At 53.0% G+C, this 23,025-nt stretch overlaps 1 protein-coding gene across 3 annotated transcripts; it reads left to right on the top strand.

The window, feature by feature from the left end:
• Positions 1-1,072: 1,072 nt before the first annotated feature.
• PLP1 (proteolipid protein 1) lies at positions 1,073-21,764 on the top strand. 3 transcript variants are annotated; one of them, XM_084813388.1, is made up of 8 exons: positions 1,073-1,661; positions 10,782-10,889; positions 13,154-13,340; positions 13,830-13,986; positions 16,809-16,977; positions 17,924-17,997; positions 19,010-19,075; positions 19,751-21,764. In XM_084813388.1, the coding sequence occupies exons 1-8, from the start codon at positions 1,568-1,570 to the stop codon at positions 19,820-19,822; spliced, it is 927 nt and encodes a 308-aa protein (XP_084669514.1). In that variant the 5' UTR covers positions 1,073-1,567; the 3' UTR covers positions 19,823-21,764. The 3 variants fall into 3 exon arrangements, with proteins under 3 accessions (XP_084669514.1, XP_084669517.1, XP_084669516.1); XM_084813391.1 differs by lacking the exons at positions 1,073-1,661; positions 10,782-10,889 and adding an exon at positions 2,003-2,133; XM_084813390.1 differs by lacking the exons at positions 1,073-1,661; positions 10,782-10,889 and adding an exon at positions 2,003-2,133 and having other exon boundaries at positions 13,830-14,091.
• Positions 21,765-23,025: the final 1,261 nt, after the last annotated feature.

Genomic DNA, 23,025 nt, shown 5'->3' with positions numbered 1-23,025 from the left:
CGTCCCATTGCCCTTACACCTGGGATACAAGTTCTGCATAGCCCCCACTTCCCCTGCCACCCCAGATCCCCCTCCTCTCGCAGCACCTTCTTCTCCTTGCATCGAAGTGAGAGAGTCATGAGAGGGTTCTACCCTGAAAGGTGTCCGAAAGCTAACTTAAAATAAAATAATGCAAGTCAGCCCTGTTTAGTACCAGCAGAGCCCACCTGGGAAATTTTGCACTTGTTGCTGTCCAGGGGAAGGGCCATGGCTCAGTGGTGGCGCCCCTGGCTGCTGTGCATGCAGAAGGCCCCAGGCCCGAGCCCCAGGCGGGGCTGGGAAAGGATCCTGCCTGAAAGCCTGGAGAGCCGCTGCTGCCAGCCTGTGTCGACAGTACTGGGCTGGGTGGACCAAGGCGGGGTCTGACTCAGGATAAGGCAGCTCCCTGGGTTCCTGTGGCTGTTTCCACCCCACCCCACCCCACCCCACCCCACATCGCTCGCAATGTCTGCTAAGCAGAGCAATGTTTATTTATTTATTATTTATTGCATTTATATCCTGCCTTTTTTCCTCTTGCAAGGAACCCAAGGCGGCTTACATTCTCCTCCTCCTCCTCTCTGTTTTATCCTCACAACAACAACCCTGTGAGGTGGGTTGGGCTGAGAGTGTGTGGCTGGCCCAAAGTCACCCAGCGCGCTTCCATGGCCGAGTGGGGACTCGAACCCGGATCTCCCGACTCCCAGTCCAGCACTCCAGCCACTACGCCACACTGGCTCAATGTTGTTGTTCCCCCAGAAATCGTCTTCAGGGCCCTGAACAAATTATTCTAGCATCACTCCCAGCTTAACCTCACAAACAAATAAACAAGACCTTCAGAAGCAGCCTGGCACTCAGCAAGCTGTGCTATCGTACCACAGGAGGAGGAGGAGGAGGAGGGGGGGAGACAATCCCCACATTGTTGCTTGGTGCCTCTCCAGGCTGGAAGGGACGCGCTGCCCTCTCCAGGCTGCTCAAGGGGCCTCAGAGTGGCTTGCGTGGGCTGGAAAGGACTGGGCTCCGGAGGGGAGGAATGGGAGCAGCGCTGATGTTATGTGGGGGGGCGGGTGGACAGGAGGTAGAATGGCACCTGTGTGCCTCTTGGGCTTCCACGCAACTAGAATGAAACCTGCCATGGAGGCTTGGCTGGGTGTAGACTAAAAACCGGGGCCATTAATAAGCTTACAGGGAAAATCAGCAGGGCTTGATTTCAGCTGTCAGTGATGAGGCACAGCCTGCCCAGAACGGTGGCGGGAGCAAAGGAGCCCTCTGTATCCGCGATACCTTGTGGTTTTTAAATGTATGACTCGGGGCCAAACTAGAGGTGGCACAATTCATGTCTTTAGCCCTTGTGTGGCTCTTAAAAAAACAAAACCTCTTAAAAAACAAAACTGGCACAGCCTCGCCCCACCCCGCCAAGCCACAGCCAGACTGGGACCACAACATCGGGGGGATGGGGATGGGGATGGGGATGGCTGAACTCTTTGCCCCTGCTGCAGTCCTATCCTGAACTGGGGCCTGCACCTGCTGAGAATCCAGCGGGGCCGCCTGGATGACACTGCACCACGAGAGAGCAGGAAGAAACCAGGGGCCGAGTGCTGAGGAGGCTGTGGACTGCCAGGGAGCGCTCAAGCAAAGGAGCCAAGGTGTGTCCAAACATCTGTCGGCCAGGCCCTTCCAAGTCACACCAGACATTCTGTTCGCTTCCCTTTCTTCCCCTTTCTTCCTGGGAGGCATTTCCAAAGGGTAACAAACTTGAAGCAAAGTCGCCTACCCTTCCCGTTCCCACACGCAACTCTTGAGAGAGAAAAGTTTGCAAGCCACAGAAAGAGAGCAAAGCAGAGCAGCGCTTGCACACGCGCACGAGACACACGCCCCGTCCAGAGGAGGGTTAAGAGGGGAGGGACAGGGTGAGGAGGAGGAGCAGGGGAAAGGGGGGGCTGCCCCTTTAAGGGGGTTGGCTGTCCACCCGGGAGCCCTTTTCTTTGCTGGAGGACAGGGCAGGGCAGATAGATCCAGAGGGACGCAGAGGCAGCGACGACCGACCCAGGGTTGTTCCAACTGAAGAGAGGCTGGGAAAGCGCCAACAACAGCTTATCTTGCGTCCCAAAGCAATGGGTGAGTTTACAGCCCAAAGGGAACCTTTAATCCTATTTGGCATCATACCCATTCGAAAGGCCTTTGAAATCTGTGAATCTCCCATTTAGCATCCTAATGTTGGTGGAAAGAGGCATTTAGGATGTTTCTGCCAGTTGTTCTCAACTGCTGGAGTCAACTGCTGGAGTTGTTTGCGGAGGGGATCCAGGGTAGTTTTGTATCTTTCTGGCAGCGGACGACTCTGGTGCCTTGCCCGCATGCCCTGCCTCCTGGCAAAAAGTTCCCGGTATTGAGCTGCTGCCAAAGCTGCCGTGTGGCTTTTGAACAGGTCACCCCACCCTGGAAGGCCATGCAAGTGCCGGGTGTTCTGGGAGGAACCTGGCGTTGGCAGCAGGGCCCAGCTGTCAGGGTGGCTGCAGCAGTTCCATTCCAGCTTTGAATCTGACATCCTAGGATGCACATGCCCCAATCGATGTAGCCATTGAAGGGGGGAGAGGGGACATGCAACTTCTGACTCTTCTATTTAAAAAAAAAAAATTATTTTTAGCTTATGGTTCGAGGGGGGGAAATGGGGTGTTTGTGTGTGTGTACCTGTTGGTCAGTTATTCACCATATCCATTGAGAGTTAACATTCAGGACAGTTGATTTAGTTTAAACAGTAGTCAAACTTCCTTATCCTAAGAGCCGTTGAGGAGTAGAACAAGATGCCCTGAGAGATGCCTTCAGGAGGCAGAATGTATTGCAGAGGCTGCTGGAGGGCAACAGGAACTCTGCTTTTGGGCCAAAAAAGTGGCCACACGAGCCACATTATCCCTCTAGCCTAGGACTAGATATTCAAGATGAGCCAGCCACTTGGCAACCATTCCATGCTGCCACTGTCCTTCCAGGAACTCACCTCCTTGCCAACACCTAGCTCTGTCCTCTTTTCCACCATCCATGGTTTTCTTAGTAGACTTTTTGTTCTGGGAAACCTTTTCATTCTGGGTTTCAGAAAAGCCCTTTCTCTGAAACCCAGTTTAGCTCAAATGCAGTTCCACTACTTTGGTCGTTGGTGGCCCAGCAGCAGACCGCACTTCTGAACTGACACAAAGGTGGGGGTGGGGTGGGCACCTCCATCTCCAGAAGTAATAACTGTCAGGCTAAACCAGATCCAGAGAGATCTCTAGGTTCATGTACATTGGACATGGACATATCCCAGTGGTGTGACTATCCCAGCGGGAGCAACTGCATTTTCCTCTGGAAGTCTGGGGTTCCAGCCTCATTGGCTTCTTGGGTCTGTTCCCAGAAGGGGTGACGCCAGGCCACAGAATTCTTCAGATCAGGAGCAGTCATGAGTGCTAAACACCTTCTGCATCCCGGGGGGAGGTCCCATTGGTGATGCCGCCACAGAAACACCACGGCTTGGACCTGATGGTCTTATAGGCCCCTTCCAACCCTACTGTTCCATGAAGAAGGAGCCATGCCTGTGTCAGGAGTTAACAGTTGCTGCTTCCTGTGTTAAGTTGTCAGAGGGGCAGTAAGTCAGTTTGGCACCTCAAGGTGTATCATGGAAAATGTTATTTACCAGGCACAGAGAAGCTCAGCCACTCCCAGGGCTGTGTTTGTGTGTGTGTGTGTGTGTGTGGGCTGCTGTTCAGCAAATGCTGTGAGAGGCTTACAACAAAGCAGCAAACCACAAGTAAAACAATAAAACATTAAATCACAATAATGTGGTTATTAAAATAAGGTGTCACAATATCACATCTGCCTGGGCAGATGAAAAGGCTCTGACCTGACACCAAAAAGAAAACAATGATGGCAACAGGCACACCTCAGCAGGGAGCAGATTCAAGAGACAGGGAGGGTGTCCCCACAGAAAAGTCAGTTTCCCACCATGATCCACTGCACTTCAGAAAGTGGAGGGACCCAGAGCAGGCCTCAGAGGCTGATCTTAACAAGCGGGCTGGTTCATTGCAGGCCATTTGTTCTTTCATTCATGGTCGGTGCAGAGGATGGGAGCTCCGGTTCCTCGTCCCTCTTCTGCCAGAGAGCAGCTTTCATGGCTTCCGATAAGTGGAATCATGACCCTGAGCTCATCGTTCACACACCCGTTGGTGCACAGCAGCCAAAACTCGCTTGGAAATCCCACCGACACCATCTCGCTGCGCACAGTCAGCCAGGCACACGTGCCTGCCACAGCCACAGGCAGCACGAAGCTCCCACCCCCACCCCAAACATTGCCTTTCGCAAGGCTGCTGCTGCATCCTGGGTGAGGAGCTCTGGCATGGGCAGAGACCCAGAGGCAAGAAGCAGCAGTTGAGACCTGGGGGCTTGCAGATGCTCCTAGGAGCTAGTTAAAGGTGCCCTCTTGCACCACCCGTGCCTGGCTGCAGGCAAGTGAAAGGCGGGAATGTCTTTGGGCTTTCCCAGTGTGTCTGGGAAAAGGCCTTGAGTCTGGTAAGACTCTACAACTGTTCCCTCCAAATGTTTCAGACCTCAGATCCACCTTTAACCCCTTCCTGCTACATGGGACCCATTTTATTGTATATACATCTCCCCCCACCTTTTTCCCCTCCTGCTCTCTCTCTCTCCCCCCCCACCCAGTTTTTTCCTTCACTTCAAAAATAGAAGTTAAGAGGAAGAGGAAAGCAGCTGGTGGTGCTGCTGCTGGTGTGACCCATGGGGCGCAACCCGTGTGTGGGTCCTGAGTGCTCGAGAACTTATCAGAGAATTCAAAACAAAACAAAGCAAACGAAAGTCACTATGCTGATTGTAAGAAGAAAAAAAATCCAAAATCCATGTTGGTGTAATACCTTTTATAAGGCAGACCAAAAGCTTTTGAGATCATTGGATCTCTTCATCAGGCCAGATGTCACAAAAAGCAGGCTTGTCCTCATTCCCTCCCTGCTGTGGGGTCCAGAGCCAGGAGCTCCCCTTCCTCTCTGCTGAATGCACAGCCCTCTGGACTGAACTCAGGCTTGGGCAAAAAGCTTCATCCCGTACGTGGTGCAACCAGGATATCAGGGCGGGCAAGCGCGTCATCCAGATATTCTGCCCCTTGGCCATGCCTCTGAGGGGAGGGGGGGTTACCCCCTGTTTCATTCATTTTCTTTCCTTGATATTTTTCTCTGTTACTACAAGAGCTAAAAAAGGGCATGTTTTGACTTATTCATTAAGTATCTACACCCTGCTCTTCAAAGAACTTTCACATGGCAGCTTCTACTATAAATACAAATACAACAATACAGAAAAGAACGGGGAGAGAATCTAGGAGAGAAAGAGGCCTTGATTTTCTGTGCCCCAGAAATGCAGCTGGCTCAGAGAAGCAGCTCAGCTGCCTGCAGGCAAACAGTTCGCAGCAATGCTGATCACTCAGGGCAGGGACGGGGCCGATGGGGTGGGGGAGAAAGGGAGTGTTTTCATTTTCCTTCCTAATCCCCCTCCCCTCCCAGCCTCTGTGAAGAGAGCCTGTGAGATTTCCAAGCCTCTCCCCTCACACCTCTCCCCCCGCCCCCCACTGGTGAAAGTGAAGTCCAAAGCTGAACAGTTGCCGTTTCCTTGGCAACCAGTTCCTGGCGCTTCCCTCAGAGAGGATGCTCAGATTCATTCGGGTATTCGAGGACCTGCTGAATGCTGGGATGTGCATGAGAGGTGGGGGGTGCAGGAGGTGCAAAGGTGTGCCTGGCACAGATGACCCAGTCCTGCCTGAACTGAACAGCTCCACTGCCCAGGGATGGGGTGGGACCTTCGGGCGCCAGGCCTGTGGGCATCTCCTGGCTGGCTCTTAGAAATACTCTTCAGAGCTATGTAGACGTATTGTCTGCGTGAAGCCCGGACTGTGCGGGTGAGGGCTGGGGCTGGGGGAAGGCTCCGCTCAGCAGCAGCCGCCCCCTCTGCAGGGGCGCCAGAGAGAGCCACCCAGCCCTTTCCATGCCTCCTCAGAGAGCCTGGGCAGGCAGAGCGCAGGGGGGCCGGTGTCAAGTGAACTCTGGCTTCCCTCCACACCGCAGGTGGACGGGGGGGGGGGCAGATAGGTCTTTTAAATGTTAGCCAGGTGGCCTGAGAGGTAGACCTACAGACCAGGGCTAGCTGAGGTGTGGGGCCGCCCCAAGAGTCCGCAGCCACTTCTCTGCAGGCTCTGCAGTGGTTGGCTGGAAGCCCCCAGTGAACTCACTGCTCAGAATCCCTGAGGGAGGAAAGACGGCCCTTCAGACAGGCGGCACTCCACAGAGCCGCCTCCACCTGGGGAGCTCTGCCTCCTCTCCTGGGCCAAATACTGAGCCTGTCTCCGCCCTGGAGGAAATGTGTGGGGCTGCTCACAACTGGCTGGCTGCATACCGAGGCACGCAGTCGTCGATGCCCCCAGTCCGGCGGGGTGTTCCGGATCAGGGGTCACTTTAAAGCTACCCTGGAGCAGCTGCTTCTCACAGGGTGTTTCCCCTCCCCTCCAACTGCATGTCCTGGCTGTTAGGGAATACAGCAATCCTCTGACAGCCGGTGGAAAGGGAATGGGTCCTTGCCTCCTTTCCCACTCAGATCCCCCAGGGAGAGCAGTACTAGCAGCCGTGGCAGACGGAGGCTGAACCAGCTTGAGGTGGATGTCAGGAGAGGCTCCAGTTCCTTGGGGCTCTTCCACAGGCCCCGTCTTCTCCCGCAGCCCCCCCAAGGCACTCCCCGGACACGCTGTCATGCTGCCCTTTCTGGCGCTGTCCTGCTTGTTCGGAGATGGATCCCATGTGAGCACAAGCAGGCCCCTCCCCTCCCTGGGGTGGATGCTCTCACTTGCCCACAGTGTCTTGGTCCTTCTGAGGGCTCCAGGCTGGCGCAAGGGGGACCCACAGATACCTGGGATCATCCCTTCAGGAAGAGCCGTGCCTCTCATAGCAAGAGCTTTGCCCTGTCCGGAGGCCTGCTACAGTTCCCAGCAACTGAGGGGGCTCTGTGTGCAGGGAAGCATTTATTTCTGCCTCTTCTGTCCCTGCTGCTGATGAGGAGGCCTGAAACTGGGCCACCAAATTGATCTCCCGCAGGCACAAGGAAAGGGCCATTTTCTGGGTCCACAGCCCCCCCCCCCGCTGCAACTCCTGGAAGACTCTGCCACTTCCGTGCCCCCTCGTTGTGTCCTGTACCAGCCAGAGCTGCTCACTCCCTGGACCTCACCAACGGGAGCACTGTGCCTAGGAGAGGCAGAGAGCCAGGCTCGGCTTGGAGGCCCATCCCAGTTGTCTTGTGCCCATTGTTCTGCCCCCACCTCAGCACAAGGCTGTGCACTGTATTCAGACAAGGGGGTCTTTCTTCCCTCTCTGTCTCTAAATATGCCCCTCCTCCTCCTGCACTCCAGATCCCGTTGCTCAGCTCTGGAGTGTGCCGCCTTGAGCTCCATCCCAGAGCCCTGGCCTCCAGCAAGGAGAGGAGGTGCCCAGAGAAAAGCCTGCTCCCTGGCGGGGGGGATTTTTTTGGGGGTGCTAGGAACTGCAACAGGGCGCAAGTCTGCGGCAGGGTCCACAAAGCGCCCTTGAGTGGGGAGGCGCAAGGAAGCTGAGGGTGTGGCCCTCCCTCTTCTTGCAGGCCCAGTCCCATGTGGGGAGGACACAGGAAGTGACAGAAAGAAATGGGCCAGCATCCGTCTGGAAACGGGCCGTGCATGGTTCTGCAGAGTTTTGCTGGAGACAGGATGATATTTGTCTATTTATTACATTTATATCCCACTTTTCTTTCATAATAGATCTCGAGGAGGGTTAAGAACATTAGAACTTAAGGAGAGTCCTGCAGCTGGATTAGGCCAAGGGCCCAGTTAGACCAGCTTCCTGCTTCCCACAGGGGCCAAATGCCTCTGGGAGGCCCACAGACAAGACATGTGGACACGGCCCCCCCTCCCGCTCATATTCCCCAGCAACCGGCATACTGCCTCTGATACTGGATGGGGGGGATGTTAACATGTAGCCATCAGGACTAGTAGCCGTTGGTAGCTTTATTCTCTGTGAATGTGTTCAGTCCCCTTAAATCCATTCATGTTGATGGCCCTCACGCCATCTTGTGGAAGGGAATTCCACAGTTTAACTCTGCACTGTGTGAAGAAGTCCTTCCTTTGATCTGAACAGAATCTCCCGCCGTTCAGTTTCATGGGATTATCCCTTTGGGTTCTAGTATTAGGAGAGAGGGCGAAACACTTCTCCCTGGCCACTTCCTCCACACCATGCATAATTTTATACATCTCTATCACGTCCTCTCCTTACTCTCCTTTTCTTTCCAAGCTAAAAAGTCCTGCCGCATCCAAGCCTTAGTGTAGCTCAGCGGCAGAGCCCCCGCGTTGCGTGCGGAAGGCCCCAGGCTCAATCCCCAGCAGCATCTCCAGGTGGGGCTGGAAAAACTCCTGCCTGAAACCCCAGAGAGCTGCTGCTGCTGCTAGTCAGTGCTGAGAATACTGAGCTAGATGGACCAAGGGCCTGACTCTGTCTAAGGCAGCTTCCGATGTTCCTGTGTAACCTGAGTTTCCCAGGGGTCACCCATTCAGGCACAGACCAAACCTGAGCCTGCCAGGCTTCGGCAGAGCGACAGCTTCGCATGCCTATACCCTAGGACTGGTATTGTTCTTAAGGGCTTGGATGAAGTAGTGGACAGTACAGAATGCGTGACGTGTTCTCCTCAGGTACACCTGTCAAATCTGTGGGGATGTCACAAACACACATGCCTGTTGAAGCTTCTGAGAGGGGTTGGACTCGATGGTCTTACAGGCCCCTTCCAACCCTACAGTTCTATGAGAGCAGGATCAGAAGGAAGGAACCTCAAAGATGTGGTTCTCAAGAGTTGGGTCTGCCCAACTGTCTGCCACTGACAAAATACTCATTGGATTATGGAGTTCAGTTTTGGGCACTAGAAAAGGAACCAAGAGAGAATGTATTTTGAGGAGAGCTACAAGGGTGAAAAAAGGTGAAGGAAGCAGGTCATGTTGTAGCCAAAGAAAAGATGATTAGGGAGCTTTGGCTGTATACACGAAAAGGGAGAATATATCCAATGATGAAAGAGGCTTCAATGAGAGGCCCCGCTGTCACTCACCGTCAGTGGTATTCAGCTGGCACAATGCCCATGTGCTGCTTTATGAGCCCCCTTTGCAAAGGGCTCTTCCTGGCAACCCGTTCTTTGAAAGGACCCGTTCCACTTCAGCCTGGACAAGGGTCCGCTGCTTGGCTGCTGCAAGGGGCACTGTGCTCACAAGCAGGACGTTCAGGTGTGTGTGAGGTGGTGATGATGGTGGTTTCAGTGCACTGTGCAGCATGGTAAGATTTCATGTGGACCCCAGTGCAGCTGAGAAGGCACTTGGTGGGTTGGGCGGGATTCACAGGAGAGCTACGAGGTTGATCAGAGAGACAAAGTGGAGGAGGAGAGGATGCAGGAGGAGCAATACATGGTAGACTTAGGAAGGAAAAGAAGACCCTTAGGAGGATGTTAGCTGACTTTCCCCAGATCTGTACAGGTGAGCGGAAGAAGCAAAACACTGTTCTGGTCAATTTCCAAAGTGTTGGTCTAGGTAATTTCCTTGTGTTAGTCTGTGCTGCAAAAACTCTCATGGCACTGTGAAGACGAACACGTTGATGCTGGCATGGTCCACTTCATCGGGTGCATGAAGCAGAATCATAGAATCATAGAAGTGTTATGCTCTGTTGCAGGTATATCTACACACAGTGTGTGGGGATGGGGGGGGGATGTTCAGGTCAAAATTGGAGCACTCCCTTGCTTGCCTGGGAGGGCCCGTATCTCCATGGCAGAGGAGGCCACGCTCCCATGTTCAGCCTGGCTTCTCCTGTGTAAAGGATCCCAGGAGCAGGGCTAGCAAATGCCTTTCTCTGCCTGACACACCGCAGGCCCACCGCCAGTTGGAGGAGACCATCCTGCCGCTCAAGTGACCGCTGGCCGGCCCCGATGCAGCCTCAGGCTTCTCTGTTCAGATGCACCTGCAAAGGCGGATCTCACAGCCAGCAGTGGAGCTCCATGATGTTACGCCATGTTGCTGTCCACGCAGGGCTGTGAGGAGGACAGGGCTGTGAGGAGGTCCCTTGGGGCTGTCCTGGTTCCCAGACTAGAACAAGGAAGACCCAGGAGCTCATCCTGGGCCACTGACCACCTGCCTCATTGCCTCCTGAAGCCCCATCAGATGCCACAGATGAACAGTGGGGGAGAGAGCAGTGCCCAGCACCAGGCCTGGAGGCAGCCAGTTCCACACCCTGCTTGGGGGGGGGGGCAAAGACAGGCTTGGGAAGGAGGCCTGCCATTGTTCCCTTGCCTCTGGTCCATCCAGCCCTCCCCAGAGCAGCGAGAATGCCAATGAACTTCTCCGAGCTTGGTGGGGAAGAACACCCCCCCCCCCGTTGTCCTCTGTGCCACTGAGAGATCAGCACAGGTTGTCACTTTGGCCCTTGGATCCCTCCAGTTTCTGATGGGCTCATTCTTCAGGGGGGAGAAAGCACTCTGGGGACAAGGAGGGGGACAAACTGTGAGAGGGCTCAGCCCTCCCCGCGTGCCCAAAGCCAGCCAGCCAGGGCTGATCGTCATGGCCGCAGCCATCTGTGCAGAAGTCCATGCCGGGGCGTGGCAGCGGCACTTACCACGTGGAGGCGAGTGGGGCAGGGGCTTGGGTCTTCTGCACTGTGTTGAGCATTCTCAGGTTTACTGTTGTATTTTTTATAATATAGATAATGTTAGTGATGTGCCTGAACCAAAACCCCAGAGCCAAACACCTCCACAAACTTCGGGTCCTCAGAATCCAAACCGGGATCCAGTTCCACATCTGAGTTCTCCAGGTAGCTGCCCTTGTCTCCATCTGAACCTTTGAAACCCAACAGCCAAAAGCCGTTTTCTCCTCGGTGTGGTCTGCTCAAGCCAGCTGGGCTCAGTCTCCTTGTCTCCCCCATGGCAGTTGCCAGTGCAACCAAACGTGCCCCACTGCTGTGGAGGGAGGAGCTCAGTCCAGCAGAACTGGGCACAGGATTCCCCCCCCCCAGGTGACTTCAGCTCCCATTTCCCCAAATTTGAAGCAACCCAGTAAATTGATACAAGCTTGTGGAGATGAGTGCTGGCGAAGGCCTCGCCTCAAAGGACTCCACCACTCTGAGGGCCCATGCTGGCAGGAAGGCAGAGCATCCTGAGGGCCAGGGTGGAGGGCTGTTGGTTTGGGATGGGGAGTGCCTGGCCCCTTGCTACTGTCCATCACAGAGTGATTGGTTGGTGTTTTTGCTCCCCTCCCCAAATATACCCAAAGGCGGGCACAGCCTGGTCCCAAAGGGAGGTGAGCACACAGCACCAGCCAGCGGGATCCAAGAAATGGTCCACATGCGTGCGTTAATGCAGCCAGGCAGAGACGAGAGAGAGCATGCGCAAGTGCCCAGGTTTATGTGCCTGCTCGTAGCACTGAGCTCTGCCTGTGGGATCATGCTCAGGAGGTTACATCCAGCACCTCTAAAATCAAAGCAACTCTTCTGAAGTAGCAATGAAATCCTTGTGCAGGACTTTTCATTTGGAAGCTCCAAAGAGGATCAGTCACCACTTGTCTATGCTGGCAGTAAACCCACATTTCTAAAGTCTTCTGGATCCTGCCCACCCCACAGCGCAGCTTCTGCTGGGTTGAGATGTTGCATTGCTCTGCCTGTGTGTGCGCACGTGTGTGCGAGAGAGTTGCCCTTTTTTGGTTTTGGATTGATGTAAACCAAGATACCATGGAACCTACTCAAGACCATGTATCAGCAGCCGGGGTTGTTCTGTCGCTTTTAAAGGTGCATCTTCCCTCACCTGTGGTGATTCAGTCCCAACCTGCTGCATGTCATTTCACACAGACTTCTTCAGCTTCCACTAAATCCTTAAGAAAGGAAAGGCTGGCATGGCTGGGATAGTCTAAGCCACAGAGGAGATGGAAGAGCTCTGAACATTCCAGTTCTACATTTCTTTTGGGATCAACACAAAATGGCCACAATACTCTTGAACCAGAGCCCTAAATTGTGAGATTGGCTTTAAAGGCATGAAATTGCATCTCCCTCTCTCCTCCTCATTGTAATCAAATGACCAAGAGAGATGTATTTATCCTCTGCTTGTATGTTTATATTAGAATTTATATTCAACCTTTCTAGGCAAAATGGCCACTCAAGGCAGCTTACAATATATTAGATAAAAAACAGTAAGAAAACAATATCATCAAACAAACCCACAACAATAAAAGAGCAGAGACAGAAGAGCGAAAGAACAACCCCACCCCACCCTCAGCCACTCCACTGAAACTGGCCCATCAAAACAACACAGTAACAATAAACAGGCGATGCCCTCGACCCAGGTCTTGCTTTGTGATGCTGAGGTGTTCTTGGGTTCCCCCCTCCTATAATGAATCTCCAGGAGGTACCACCTCATCCTGTCCTGATCTGCGATCAGCCACGTCTTGGGCCTTCTCGGTAGCTGCTCCATGGCTCTGGAACTCCTTGCCAAGGGAGGGCTGGCCAGCCCCTAAACCTGGCCACCTTCCTCCAGCAGGCAAAGACATTTTTATTTAGACTGGTCATCGGCCCATAAGCTGAGTTGTAAATACACTGAAACTGGTTTTAACTGGTTCTTTGTACTGGGTTTATTAATGTTTTACCTGTGATATTTGTTGTTTCTTACTTTCTATTTTATTGGTCTTTATTGTATGTTTACTATTGCTATTGGCCGCCTTGAGCATCATTAGGTGGGAAGGCTGGGTGCAAATAAACAGACACATCTCCAGGGCCCCTTTTTTGTAGGAACTGGGCTTCCTCTGTTGAACAGCTTGGCTTTGCACTGTTTTCTTCCCCAAAGAAAGTTGTGTTTCAATCTTCAGCCATGCAGAGTCATAATAAGGAGGATCCGTTAAGGCTGTGGAACTTCGTCTTCCCCCATCCCCATATGGCTGAGCCCCCCCTCCCCCCGTTGTCCTTTCATTATTGCACTTCCTATTAACTCCCTTGCTCCTCCAACCTTTGTTTTCTATCTACATGGCAGGGCATATATTTGCCTCTGCTGATGGGACATCTCTCTCTCTCCCCCCGCCCCCTTTTCCCGGCAGGTTTGTTAGAGTGCTGTGCAAGATGTCTTGTTGGGGCACCCTTTGCCTCACTGGTGGCCACTGGTTTGTGTTTCTTGGGGGTAGCGCTCTTTTGTGGCTGCGGACATGAAGCACTCACTGGCACAGAGCACCTGGTCGAGACCTACTTCTCCAAAAACTACCAGGATTACGAGTATCTGGTTGACGTGTAAGTATGCTCGGCTCCCAGTGGTGACGCTCCAGCCCCGCCCCCTCTGCTGCTCAGCCTTCTTCTGCAGAAGAAACAGGGCTAAGCGTCACTCGCTGACCCCCCTCCTCCACCGGCCAAGACCTCGGCACTCTCCTTGGCCCCTTGGCCAGGCCCTTGTCAGAATTTGACTTCCTGGAGCCGAGGCACAAGTCTCAGTACAGCCTTTTATTGCAGTATTCTGCTACTTAGCTCTAAGCCTTTGCAATCCCAATAAAGTTCCACAGTTAACGGATTATATTGTAGCTCCTGGACAAGATTCAGCTCATGAGCACCACAGCCGTGCCGCAAATGGGTAGACATGCCGCTTGGTGGGTCTGGCGGTCTCTCCCTCCAGAGGGCTTCTTCGCATGGCTCAGCACACGCTGAGTTAGGGGAGTGAGCCGCGGCCAGAATCCAGGGCCGCCCCGCCGCCACACTGCCTGCTCTGCTCTCTGCATTCTTCTGCAGGATCCACGACTTCCAGTACGCCATTTATGGGATTGCTGGATTCTTCTTCCTCTTTGGAGCCCTCCTGCTGGCCGAAGGCTTCTACACCACCGGCGCTGTCAGGCAGATCTTTGGCGACTACAAGACCACCATCTGTGGCAAGGGCCTCAGCGCTACGGTAACAGGGGCCCACAAGGGGAGGGGTTCCAGAGGACACCGTCAGGCTCACTCTTTGGAGCTGGTGTGCCACTGTTTGGGAAAATGGCTAGGACATCCCGACAAGGTGATCTTCTCAGTTTGCTTCTCCTTTGAGCAACTTGGCTGGCTCCACCACTGACTGATGGGCATGAGACTGCAGTCCTGTTCATGGCCGTGGCTGGTGCCGAGGTGGTCCCACCAGGCACGGGCAGGAGCAGCTGCACTGAACTGATGGCATCTTGGAGAGAAAACTGCACCGCGGCTGCTTCCCCCACCCCCAGCAGCAGGTCCCCCACATGCCTCCCCTCACCATGCAGCCTCTTCCTCTCACCTCCCCAAATGGCTCCCTTGACGTCTGCCTTTGCCAGCGCTAACCCATTCCCTTCTCTGCCCACCCCCCAGCTCATTTTCCTTCTCACCTGCCGGTCAGGCACCTTTGCCCCTCCCACCCCGCTTTGTTGTCCCTCTGCTTTCTTTACAATGGCAACTTTTAAAGGAAGATATAAAGGACTGTGGCCAAGTGTGCCTGCCAGTGCTGTGCAACAGACACACCTTGAAACAGGACCCCCCACCCCCGCTGGCCAAGAATTCTGGGGCTTGGGCTACTAAGCAGTCCAGCAGAAAGATTTTTTTAAATGGTTCACGAGGAAAAATGTAGCCATCCTTTTAATCTAAATGATAGGCAGGATGTTGTGTGCCTGCCCTACAAAGCCAGCTTCATCCTGTGCACTGTTGGGCATGTGAAGCTGCTAGTCCACAAGGAAACAGCTGGGAAAAGGGGTGCAATTGACAAGGGATGGATTATGCCGTGGGGAAGGGGCTTCTCTTTATGGTATTCAAATGGGTGTTTCTGAGCCTCTTGCTGATCAGCAGCCACTCTTCCTGGAAGCCCACCTGGCTTGTGCCCTATGAATGGTGCGTGGCAATCTCTGAAGGCTGCTGGGCTATTAAAGTAACAAATCCTTGAACTTTCTGCTTCGGTCCATCACCACAAAGATGTCCTGGACTCTTGGAGAGAAGCAGAGGTGAAGTCCATGGCTTACCTCAGAGCAGTGGCGTGGTGTGTGTTGTTCCTCCGTGACTGAGGGGAGACTAAGTACAAACCCTTCACAGCCAAAGGGTGCAAAAGAGAGGCCCCTTGGCTCCTCTGCATCAGGCGGAGAGAAGTAAGGATGCCAACCCACATTGCAACAGGCAATGCTTCGAGCTGCTGGGAACAAAAGTCTCCCCTTCAGTGGGAGGAGTTGCTTGTCTCAGAAACGCCCATTTTAAACAGAATGCAAATCTGCAATTTCCAAACCAAGATGGGCTCAAACCAGGGGAACTGAGCAGAGCAAGTGCTGTTTTCTTTCAAGATCAGTTTATTTGTGCACCTCTCGGGCCAGATGCTCCACACCAGGCCCACACAGTTCCTCCTCTCATGCACCTAAATGACACACTGACTCATACTCTGGGATGGGCACATCAGGCACTGGAAAACATGCTTGCTGGGGGCCAGGGGTACACGCCCAGCCCCGAAGAGGCACTGAAGCAGCCACAGCTGTTACGCACATGCATAATTGAGTGTGCCTGTTCTTGACCATCTGGCCCATTCAGAAACCATTGCTTGCACCTTTGGGCCCTTTCTGCACAATCACAGCGTGCTCCTCAGACACATATTCATCTTTGTTCAGTGCCCTTACAAGCAGTGAGGGCTCAACATCCTGTTCATATGTGGCAGATGTAATCTGTCATGGATGGGATGATAACCCTTGGTCCCCCCTTTAAAAAATGTCTGGAAAGTTGTGACCTCTGCCCCAGGAAGAAACGCACATAGTCTAATAATAATGTTTCTGAAATGGGAGGCATTGCAGCAGCAGAGAGGAAAAGGCAGGGCTACCTTTGCGGATGCTCTCCACTTTTAAAATGTATCGCTAGGAGAGCATCTCCGCATTAGAAATGTACAGTGGGGGAATGCACAGCCTCTATAACGTCAGTGAGACTGGTTCACAAAACAGGGGGAGGAGGGCATGTGTGTATCAGGGTGGATCGCACAACCATTCTCACATCACACCACACACGATGCCCACACCGCAGCACACAGGCCCCTGTAGGTGCTCACGCTGCTCCTGCAATGGCTTTCCAGACAGCAGTCACAAAATAACCTCTTTTGCAAACTGCAGTTGTACAGCCGTTGACAATTTCCCCAAGTACAAAACACTTCCACGCAGGAGAAGCAGAGGCAGAGTACTGGGGAATGCAAGAAGAGCCATGCTGGATCAGACGAAAGGCCTATCTAGCCCAGTGTTCTGTTCACCCAGTGGCTGAACAGATGCCCCAACAGGAAACCCACCAGTAGGGCATGGCTGCAACAGCACCCTCCCACTCCTCTTCCTGAGAGACTGGGGTACGTAAGCAGACTGCCTCTGATCCAGGGGTAGCGTGCAGTGCTGGCAGCCACCGATCGCTTTCTCCTCCATGAGTGAGGGGAAATGTGCATCCCACAGTAGACACGCAGCCCTTTGAGGGAAGACGTGCTGCGCGTACGCAATAAGCGGGGTGTTGCACACACACTCTGGGTTGATTGTGCGGAAAGGCCATGGTTGTGTACGTTGGTGAGAGCTGTATGCAGCGCCCAAGTGCACAGATGGGCGCCGGGGCTCAGCCTTTCTGCAGCCCCATTGGCTGGAGGTGCTCCCTTTCCCTCTCCACTCGGAAGAGGCCTTCTGGAGTCATTTCAGTCGCAGATCTCCAGTCTCATGCTCGTGTGCCTGAAAGGCCTTGGCTGACCTTCACAGCCCTCGCTTCTCTTCCTTCTTTCAGTTCGTGGGCATTACTTATGTCTTGGCTGTCATCTGGCTTCTGGTCTTGGCCTGCTCTGCAGTTCCCGTTTACATCTACTTCAACACCTGGACAACGTGCAACTCCATTGCCAACCCCACCAAGACCTCTGCCAGCATCGGCAACCTGTGCACCGATGCCAGGATGTATGGTGAGTGGCTCAGACAGGCCTTCTTGTTAGCAAATGGAAGCCTTTTCCAGGAGACTCCTGGACACAGTGTCAAAATCCAGCTCACAGCGTCCTGTGGAACCTGGGCTTGTCCTCGACGTGGGAGTCGCCCTTGCTCTGTAGAGGCGGGCTGGGCTCCTTGCCAGAGAGGGAGGCAGGCATGAGCCTTGGGTGGAACGGACGGGGCAGGCGGGCGGCCATCCTGCTGGGGCTTTTCCATTTGTTCCCTGGGAAGCTGCCTGAGGATTGGGTCTCCCCCACCCTCCCCGGATGGACAGCCAGCAGTGCTGGCCTTTCAGTGTGTCCCTCCCAAGGAACGGGGCTGTGGGATTTCCCAGAGCAGGGGGGCAGAACCTCTTCCCGCCTGAGGGCCAGATGTGGATATGTTTTGGGGGACCGCATCCCAGCGGTAGGCATGGCCAAAGGCCAGGGGGGCAGGGCCTAAAGTGCCAGCCTGTCTTGCCTCGAGCTCTTCCTGCCAGCGACTCAGCCATAGGAGGAGCGGCACTGCACCCTTTTAGAAGTGGGAGGGTGCTGCATGCCATCTGGAAAGCCTCCAAAGTCTTGGTAGTTGGGGGAAGGGGGCCAGCAGAAGGGGCGTAGCCAGAGTGGGATCCCAGGAGGGATGAATGTGGCCCCTGGGCAAGAGGACCTGTGCCCCTGTTCTAAAACATCCCCTCTGGCTGCCTCCAGAGCCCCCCAGCCTGCAGAGCCAGGGCATGATGTCTCACGCCCTGAGCAAAACGTCTCTGGAGAGAAAGCGTGCTGACAGCCAGGCCTGAGTCAGCCAGCGGGCGCGGCTTCCTGCAGAGCCACTGGCCTGCCTTCCCCTGGCCACGCAGCAGTCTGACCTGGAGCATTCCCTCTGTGCTGGGAGGCCACCTTGCCTCAGCATCGGCTCACCCAGGATGTCTTGTGCCCCACACAGGTGTCCTGCCGTGGAACGCCTCCCCAGGAAGAGTGTGCGGCCAAAGCCTCCTTTCCATCTGCAAGACGTCTGAGGCAAGTTCCGAGCCATTGTGCCTGGACTCTTCACACAGGAGAAGCAGAGGCAGAAACACACTGGCCAGCCCAGACGTTCAAAGCCATTGCAGACATACAGCAAGGGAGGGGGCATCTTATGGAGAAAGAAGGCGCAATTCTGGGGATTTCTGGTTTCAGAAAACTAACAACGGATGGGGGCCTGGACTTGGTTTTGCACAGATCTTAAAGAAAGTAGCACGAGAAGATGATCAGCCCACACATTGCCTTAGGCGCTCACTGATTATCCCTCTGTGAGAGGAGACCCAATTCCTTATGAAGAGTCCCACCCTCCAGCCCCCACCCAACATACCCTTTCACTGGGCATTCATTTGGCCATTCAACCGTTCTTAATTTACTCACCATTCAGTAACCTGCAATTTGTTGGGTTTGGGATGTGATATGAAGTGCAGGATTACACTGTTTTTCAGGGCTGTCACCAGATTACAGAAATCCTACTTGATTCATCGTAGGTGGTTTAGCTGAATAATAGAGCCTGCATAAATTGGCATATTGGTACAGACAACAGTTGAGGAGCACAGGGCATCTTCTCTCTGTCTTTAGGGGAGACATGGGGGTGAGGTAGCAGGGGCGCCATCTTGGAGGGGCCACCCCTCCCTCCATGTGTGTGTGAGAGAGGAAGGGGGGCTCAGCTGAAGAGGCTGCCTGCCATTGGCAGTTTCAGAGGTCCCTCATTGCTTTATTAGTATCCCACTCCTGCAGCTACAGACTAGGTTGGCTGTCTTGAGGCTCCCAGATCAGAACCCAGCCTGGGAGTCGGGCACCAGCAGCAACCCCGCTTGCACAGCAGACACTTCTCTTTGGCCCCATGAGCCAAGGTGCAACCTCACCCAGGCTATGAGCAAGTGGTACAAATGTCACCCTAAGTCTTTATGAGTGCTGCTGGCTGGGCCCCCGCCTCAGAGGAGAGTCCACGTCTTCCTTCTTGGAAGGATCCAGGACTGACCCAGGCTACTTGTGTCATTTCCTACAGTTCCAGATGACCTTCCACCTGTTCATTGCTGCATTTGTTGGAGCTGCTATCACACTGGTGGCACTGGTAAGGATGGTCTTTAACGGCTTGTCTGCAATTTTGCTCTGCCTGACGACAATAAATAGCCTTCTAGATTTGCAAATGCACCCTAGGTGGCAACCAAGAAGACTTGCCTGGAGGTGCAAGGTCGGGCGGGGGTGGGCATGGGAGGAGGCACGGGTGCGCAGAAGTCAAAGGGTGCAGCTTGAGAAGACCATGAAGGAGTTGCTGCACATACCTGTGCAGAAGGGAAACATGCTCAGGCCTTGCTTCTGCAAACATGCATTTGGCATAAGATTATCATTAAAGTTTGCATTTTGTACTACCAAAGGCTCAAAATGTTGCACCAAATGATAAAACAGCAACATTAAAATCAGTATCTAATCGACTGCAAAATAACAGCACCATTTATTGTCTGCTGTGAACAAGGGTGTTTTGCTTTGCCTCTGGGAATGAATTGCGGTGTATGACCTCCCTCTCGCTGAGAAATCCTCCCCCTCCCCCTCGTGGGCCCTTGGCTTTGGCAGTGGGTGGCTGGGATTCCAAGAGAGTGCTCCCAGCAGAGCTGGAGGGCCCTGGCAGGACATCTGGGAGGAGCAGGGTTTCAAACAAAAAGCATATCGATGTTGCTGTTCAGCATGGAAAAAAAATGCATTATGCTGTTTTGTTTCACTGCCTTCGTCCTGCTTTTTATCCTTCCAGCTCACTTTCATCATCGCAGCCACCTACAACTTTGCGGTCCTCAAACTGATGGGCCGAGGCACAAAGTTCTAAACGATGAGGGAGACGTGCTGCATCTACAGGACGCTTTTCCTCCTCTAACTACAAGGCTTTAACCCAGCAACGCAGCCACTCTGCACCAGGCTCTCCTCTTCTAACTCTGCCTCCCTGCCTATTTCCCCTCCTTTTCCTCTATGCTGTTTGAAGAAGGGTGTGTGGCAAGGGAGGGGGAGAGCCCCCCTCCAGCAACGGACAGCTCTTCATGCCCTTGTCTCTCTGTGTACATCTGTAGCCAGCGTATGGTCTCCGCCAAGCTCACCAAACACGGGGTTCCTTGCCTCGCATTCACAGTGAGGAAGGCGGCAGGTTGACTCCGTCTCTCCTGCTCCAAAGAAGAAAGAATAGTGAAATCACACTTGTTAAGGCGGTGCCTGCTACTGAGAGAGAGGGAAGGAGAAAGAAACATGTGGGGCTTGCTACCCTTGTTCAAGTCAAGACTCTCCTCCACACAACAGGAAATGAAACTTCCTTCTGTCATTATACAAGAGATGCAGGACCAAAGAAGGAGAAACAAAAACTGTTATCTATGTGAACCTGCCCGCCACTGCCCAGGCAAAGGGGGTTTAGAGCAAGGATCTTCCCAAAACGGGAAGAGAGTACTGATCCCCAATGCCGACAAACTCCCCTTTTCTGTAAACCAGCCAGTTAAGGGGCTTGGTGCCCCTGAGAGTGAGCGGGGCTCTTGTCTTCATGCATGGATGGGGAGAGCTAGGCTGTTCTTCTTGCATCTTCTGTGCCGCCATCGCACATTTCTAACCAGTTGGGCAGGACTCGGTCTTATGCCAAGGGCATCCGTAACCTGCCGCTTGAGTGTGTAATGCTAGGGGCGCCTTTGCTATATGTGGGATAACCTTTTGGACTGCCCACCCAGGCCATGATGTGCCTTTCCCTTTGCAATGAGCTGCAGAACTGCACTTTCTCCGGCCTTCTTAATGGTGCTCTCCTCCTCCTCCTCTTCTTCCTCTCCCAGTGACATTTGCCTCCTTCATATATGCAATACCTTGAGGAACTTTTGCAGAATATAACCTTTGCTTTTTTCTTCTCATTACTATTTGCTGTCTCCTGCAAGCCATAACTGTTTGCCACAAATGTGTCCCAGTTATTTGGAGCCTCCGTCTTGGTTAATTTACAGGCCAAACTATCCAGAATAGAGAAGTCAAAGAGCAGAATTGCATAGAACACTCTGGGCCATTTTATTTACAGAATTTTTTAAAGATGTACTGGTGCAGGTGGAAACCAAGCCCCCTCTAGGTGTCTTGCAAGTACTCCAAATAATAAAAATGTACAGGCTAAAAAGGCAACTGGATTTCTTTTTTTCTCTTTTGACCGGAGATGCCAACTTAGGGTTGGGACTTTGGTATTGCCATGTGGCGTAGGACCAAATGGTTGAAGCCACCCCTAGAAGCCTCACAGCCTTCCAGGCCGGCAAGCACCACATCAGGAAGCAAACATCCTATGGAGCTTCTTGGCTCCAGCCTCGGCCTTTGCTTCGTTACCGCAAGCAGCAGAGAGATTCTTTGGTTGGGTGCTTATTTCCTGGCAGAGCCGTGTCAACTGCAGGGACATCAGTGCTGGTCTCGGTGGGAGGACAAGCCAAGGCATCCTGCTGAGCAGGCCTGGCCTGGCCCAGATGGTGGAAATCAATAGGGTCGTCTGTAAGCACACACGGGGCTGGGGAAAGGGGAAAACAAGAAGCCACCTGACATCCGTACCTTATGTTTCACGTTGATGTAAATAACACATAACCGGGACCCCTCCCCACCCCCAAAAAATAAATACATGAAAGAAAATAGTTAATAAGCTGAAAGTGTTCACTTCTGATCTTGAATTTCAACTGTTTAACAAAGCATAAAGGATTATGTTTTTAAAGACTTACCTTACAAGGTGTATTTTATAAAATTAAAGAAAATAAAAGTTAAGAATGTTCTGAACAAGTATACGTGGTGTGACTTTTTATCACAGACTCCATTTTTCATGCCCCACACGTCGCGGAGTTGGCTAAGAATGATGAAAGGCTTGGCAACCCTCCTCTATTGCACCGACTGAGTCAGGTGGAGACAGGAACTTGCGTTTGGAGATGAACTGGGGAGCTCCACCCCTCCCCAGCTCTCTGCAGAGTGGCAGCACACACACCCCCCGCCCAGCTCATAATGGATAGAGTTAATTTTGCTGCCTGGGAAAGTTATATTCCCATTCACAAATTAAGAAATACATTAGCTCCACCCCTGCCCCCAAACGAGATGCATGCTGCAGAACCAGAATACAGCCTTCAAAGAATAAAATAAAAATATTTTTTATAAGTTACAAAATAGCAGGATATCGATACATTGCTGGTGTTGCGGAGTAGACATGCTGGTGCATTTAAGGCTACATCAGCAATACTGAAACACAGGGAAGAGCTGCAGCTCAGCGGCAGAGCCCCCACTTTGCACACAGAAGGTCCCTGGTTCGATCCCTGGCAGCATCTCCAGGGCGGGCTGGAAAAACGCCTGCCTGAAACTGCAGAGGGCCATTGCTGCCAGTCAGTGCGGGCAATGCGGGGGTAGATGGACCAAGTGTGGGGGTGGGTGGGGGGGGGGTCTGACTCCATATAAGAAAGCTTCCTGTGTTTGCAGCCATTCCACTGCCAGAGATAATCATGAACAAGGAGCCTTGTGGCTCCTTATAGACCAAGACACTTATGATGGCAGAAGCTTCCAGTCCACTTCTTGCAGCAGGGTTATTTATTATTATTTATTTATTAGATTTATTAACTGCCCATCTGGCTGGGTTGAGGTGTGTGGCTCCTCACCAGCCAGGGCATGAGCACTAGCCAATAGGTGCATGCAGCCTCAGACCAACAATGCACCATGGAAAGATAAATGGAAGACTCTGTTTCCTGGCAACAAAATATTGCCACGAGTGTTGGGAGAATGAGCTCCACCTTCTGTAGGAGAGTGAAATGGCCACACCAACATGTCCTCAGCATTTCCACTGCATTCTGGATGTATTGTTATAGTGTGGCTTTAATGCCTTTATTTTTGATATTGTTTTACTGTGTGCTTTTTGGTTTTAATTTTTGTGTACTGCCCAGAGAGCTTCGGCTATTGGGCCATATAGAAAGGAAGGAACAAACAAATCAGGAGCACGGCGTCCCAGCCCATGGGCGGGTGCACAACCATTTCCCAGCTCATCATCACATGCCTGCGTGATCCGGC

Source organism: Heloderma suspectum, chromosome 9 (genome assembly GCF_057233095.1).
Source record: "Heloderma suspectum isolate Gila_16-S chromosome 9, 16-S_ref, whole genome shotgun sequence".
NCBI classification, from domain to species: Eukaryota; Metazoa; Chordata; class Lepidosauria; order Squamata; family Helodermatidae; genus Heloderma; species Heloderma suspectum.
This window is presented reverse-complemented; position numbering and strand designations above follow the sequence as displayed.

Excerpts from the sequence above, each read along its gene's own strand:
- PLP1 (XM_084813388.1), top strand. The coding sequence starts at position 1,568 with ATGACACTGCACCACGAGAGAGCAGGAAGAAACCAGGGGCCGAGTGCT. Across the intron at positions 13,341-13,829 it reads TACGAGTATCTGGTTGACGT|GATCCACGACTTCCAGTACG; the intron begins GTAAGTATGCTC and ends ATTCTTCTGCAG. Across the intron at positions 13,987-16,808 it reads GCAAGGGCCTCAGCGCTACG|TTCGTGGGCATTACTTATGT; the intron begins GTAACAGGGGCC and ends TCCTTCTTTCAG.